At 52.6% G+C, this 3,975-nt stretch overlaps 2 protein-coding genes across 2 annotated transcripts; both read left to right on the top strand.

Moving 5' to 3' along the window:
• The first annotated feature begins 345 nt into the window (after window positions 1–345).
• On the top strand, window positions 346–1,653 carry LOC149808983 (actin-like protein ARP6). The gene is made up of 4 exons (XM_089995051.1): window positions 346–609; window positions 1,098–1,293; window positions 1,375–1,437; window positions 1,526–1,653. The coding sequence occupies exons 1-4, from the start codon at window positions 346–348 to the stop codon at window positions 1,651–1,653; spliced, it is 651 nt and encodes a 216-aa protein (XP_089851177.1).
• A 1,452-nt stretch (window positions 1,654–3,105) lies between these two features.
• On the top strand, window positions 3,106–3,678 carry LOC149808984 (actin-related protein 6-like). The gene has a single exon (XM_089995052.1). The coding sequence runs from the start codon at window positions 3,106–3,108 to the stop codon at window positions 3,676–3,678; it is 573 nt and encodes a 190-aa protein (XP_089851178.1).
• Window positions 3,679–3,975: the final 297 nt, after the last annotated feature.

Raw genomic sequence — 3,975 nt, forward strand, 5'->3', positions numbered from 1 at the left:
ACGGATAGGAAATGCAATGCCATGCACTCGGCATACGCCACTAATGGAACGCATGTCTTTGCTAGGTTTCGTTCGGCAAAGACGCCATCATACAGGGCCATGGACTAATGATTTGGGTTTGTACCTGCCCTTGATGGTGCCGTAAGAACGTTCGCAGAGGGTGACGATGGCTTGTGCATCGAATCCAGGTCTCATGTTCCCGCCGACTTGATTTGTTTTATGTAGTCTATATCGTGATCAGTCATCTCATCTTCATATGAGGGTTGCACCTTCAACCGGATGCGCACCCAGCCAGTGCAGCACAGCACGCTTTCGCTCCATGCCAAAAGGCATCGGGTCACAGTGATGAACGACCCGGTTGTAGTTATCGACAATGGGGGGTTTTATTGCCGCATGGGCATCGCAGGGGAGGACGCCCCCCGAAAGTCTTTTCAGAACGCAGCTGCCAAAGGCAAAGGCGAGCGCACACCTCTGATTGGTGACATGATCGACAATGCTAAGGTTATTACACAGCTAAACGTACGGAGACCGTTTGACCGTGGGTACCTCGTAAACTGGGACCTGGAAGGTGAAATATGGGCTCGTGGTTTCAAGCAGTTCCTGCCAGATGTGCGCTGTCACTGCTCTCCTGCACGTGAATATGCGCAACAGAATATCGAATGCATTCCGTCATCCTAACGACGGCTGTCATCCTGCCCTGTGCTCTTCACTTATACACCAGGCCATCAACCTACAGGGTTCTAGAATGTGTCCAGGCAAGCTCAGCTGCCAGCATGTTGCAAACGGTGCATTTGTGGTTGTTGGTTATTGTCACGTCATTGTGTTATCTGGTTGAGATGTCAGGAATGCACTCTGGAATCGGGAACCTGCAGTGTCGACCTTCTTACACGACCCATAAATCACAGTGTCCACCGTAGCACACGATTGAGATTCGTACTTTGCTTTCATCTCGAAAATGATAGTGCTTTGTCTCTTTCACGTACCATGTTTCTTGCGGCTGCAGAAATTGTAGCAGTTTGGAAGTTTGCATTGATTTTCAGGTGTTGAACATCCGGATAGCAGCATGTAGACTCATGGATGTGTGACTGTGCTGCCAGCCTCTGCGTACTGACATGTTTTGCGGCATGCTCAGAAGGCAGATTCTCCAGGCGGATGTCGTTCCCTTTCCCTCCTTTCCATTCAGCCCCTCACGGTTATGCTTTGAGTCGCGAAAAGGAGTGACCTTTCTTGGCATCAGTGTCCACTACAGAAAGTACAGCCAACAGCTTGTAAGAACGGATGCCGGGGTTCCTGGTGACTGGGTTGTTCAGTGCTGTTCACGGTGGACTTGACTGACTTGACTTCGGTGACGAGCACGGATTATCCTCTGTTCAGCAAAGGATAAGGATATTGGTTACCTCAGCGGAGATCTTATCAGGATGGAACAGCAAGTCGTTGGTCAGCCCACAGTTGCCATTTCCCTGTGTCACGATGCCTGGAAATCTACTATGGGTTTGCCTCATATCCCTCTGCTGCAAAAACGCAGGCAGCCCGACACTTTGCATTGCTATGCTCGGCCACAGCTGCGGCAGCAAGCTGCATGAAGTGCAAATGCTTGTGAATCCTGCCGCAAACAAGTTGAATACGCTTTCCCCACGCTGCGGGAGCGTCTGAAGTTGCTTGGCAGTTATCAGCCAGTGTAGCAGGCAGGCGCGATCTCCCCGTTTCCTCCAAGCCTCAAAACGAACGTTCCACTTGCAGGTCAATGTATCAGAGGCGAGCTTACTGATGACGGAGCCACTGTTCAACCTTCCAGCGATACAGCGCAAGACACAGGAGGTTGTCTTTGAGCACTTTGGCTTTCAGTCAATGCACGCAGAGCCTGCAGCGGTCCTTACCATGCACCAGCATGCAGCTGAGCAGCCTGACAGCCTCCTGGCTCAGAGCCTGTCGGGCATTGTCGTGGACGCTGGGTACTCGTTCACGCACGCGGTTCCTATTTTTGACGGCCGCGTGCAGCTGGATGCGGTCAAACGCATCAATGTGGGCGGCAAGGCACTCACCAACCTCCTCAAGGAGCTCGTGCGTTCCACTTCCCGCATTCTCCTCTCATGCTTGTGATTTCATTCGCATCACTCCCTGAATTGTCAAGGCATCTCTACCCCATTCAAGTGCAGACGCGAAACGTTGCCATGCACACAACTCAGCAAACACCGCCAAGTTTCGCCCCTCATCTCTTGGGCAAACCCTGCACATCAGGAACTCTCTGTGGTTGATGCTCTCCTTGGCGTCTCCCCATTCCTGTCGCACAAGATGGAGCTCCCGAGTATTCGCCGACGCCGATGTTTGTCCTTGCTGCCACATCCTATTTTCCTGATACCGTAGAAGCTCTTGCGTGTCATCCGCATCGTGAGTAGCTCGTGTCTTTTGGCGCTCTTGGAGACAAACATGGGACAAACACTGCTGACTGTCGCTGCAGGTGAGCTATCGGAGCATGAACCTGAAAGACGAAGCCCTACTGGTGGACTTGGTGAAGGAAGCTGTAAGTTTTGTGACCATGGATGTGAACGCGGACCTCGCGCGCTGCCATCCGCCCAAAAAGTCACAACTCTCCTTGGAGTTTGTGCTCCCTGATGGGGTCCACAACTTGCGGGGCTGGACCCGAGCTCCTCGGGACCCTGAGTACGTTTTGTGCCCTTGCTCTTTTGCTTCCACTTTCCCTTCTTATGAGCGCTTGCTCAGCTGGGATGCCAAGCGATTGCTTTGGAGCCCATAATTATCCAGAGACATGTGTGCAGAAACATGTTGGGCACCCCCAATGGATTCTTTGTGAGGTGGTGTATTCTTTTGGCCACCGTGCCGCCTGGTTGTTGGCAACATGCCTGGTTGCTTGTGTCGTTGAGGGCCAGGCAGCACGCGATGGGATGTATTGGGAGTTAAAGCACATTTGCTTTTTTTGGCTGGTAGCAGGATGGGGGCTGTTGATCCATTGGTATTGGTAGAGGAGGAGACATGGAGCGCCTTGCTGAAGGGATAAGAGCAAGGCAATTGGGAGGGACTCGTTGGCAATAAGGTGAACAACCAATCAGATCAAATAGGGCGCGCGCGTGACGCGCTTGCTGACAGATGTTGTGGTCGCCTAAGGACATGCTGGCGTTCCTTGTTACCGACGCTCATCCCAAGGTTCTCACCAGGATGAACCAGCGCATGACAAGGACGAGGTTTGTGGCGTGCAGGGTGATTCGTAAGAAGGCGCAGCAGCAAGCCGAGGAGGCTGAGGCATCAAGGCAAGAGGCTCCTGCCCCTGGGGAGCAAGTGCTTCTTGTGAACAACGAGCGCTTTATGGTCCCAGAGGTCCTCTTCCACCCATCGGACATCGGCCTGCTGCAAGCTGGTCTCTGCGAGTCGATACACCAGTCCATCGCAGCAAGCCACGGCATTTTGCAGCCACTCCTGAGTCAGAACGTGCTCCTCACTGGCGGGGTCGCACGATGTCCTAACTTCAAGGAGCGCGTGACACGCGATTTGCGCCCGTTTGTTAATATCGATGACACCATGTGTGTCAACACGTTGCAGGACCCCATTCTTGCCGCTTGGCAAGGCGGTAGCCAACTCGGTGCCGCTGGATACTTTGCTGACGTTGCTGTGACTCGGCAGCAGTATGCCGAGCATGGCGCTGGCAGAAAACCATTTACCTGAATAATTGTCAAGGTCGGGCGTGCCTGGGCCAATCTGAATCTCTACGTTGAGTTTCAAACCTGTGCTGCTTACCGAAGAAACCAGTCTTGTATTGCTCTTTGTTATTTCCTTGTGTTGCGTCAATGGCGACTGCTTGGTCTATTCGTTATTATTGTTTAGTTCTGCAGCGCTAGTATACACGGCATGCTGGCACCTTGGTTCGACATGTTCTTGTGAGGTGTTCGTATCGCGAGGTTTGTGCAACGTCGCGGTCTTTTTTCTTTTGGTGATGACCCAGCACCAAGATAGATGAGCACT

Source organism: Nuphar pumila, unplaced genomic scaffold (genome assembly GCF_984573655.1).
Source record: "Nuphar pumila unplaced genomic scaffold, dmNupPumi1.hap1.1 HAP1_SCAFFOLD_1915, whole genome shotgun sequence".
Lineage (NCBI taxonomy): Eukaryota > Viridiplantae > Streptophyta > Magnoliopsida > Nymphaeales > Nymphaeaceae > Nuphar > Nuphar pumila.

What these genes read in the sequence shown, in the direction of transcription:
- LOC149808983 (XM_089995051.1), top strand. Translation starts at nt 346, where the DNA reads ATGAACGACCCGGTTGTAGTTATCGACAATGGGGGGTTTTATTGCCGC. An exon ending in AACGGATGCCGGGGTTCCTG is followed by an intron (nt 1,294 to 1,374) that starts GTGACTGGGTTG and finishes TCCTCTGTTCAG; the next exon opens with CAAAGGATAAGGATATTGGT. An exon ending in GATGGAACAGCAAGTCGTTG is followed by an intron (nt 1,438 to 1,525) that starts GTCAGCCCACAG and finishes GCAAAAACGCAG; the next exon opens with GCAGCCCGACACTTTGCATT.
- LOC149808984 (XM_089995052.1), top strand. Translation starts at nt 3,106, where the DNA reads ATGTTGTGGTCGCCTAAGGACATGCTGGCGTTCCTTGTTACCGACGCT.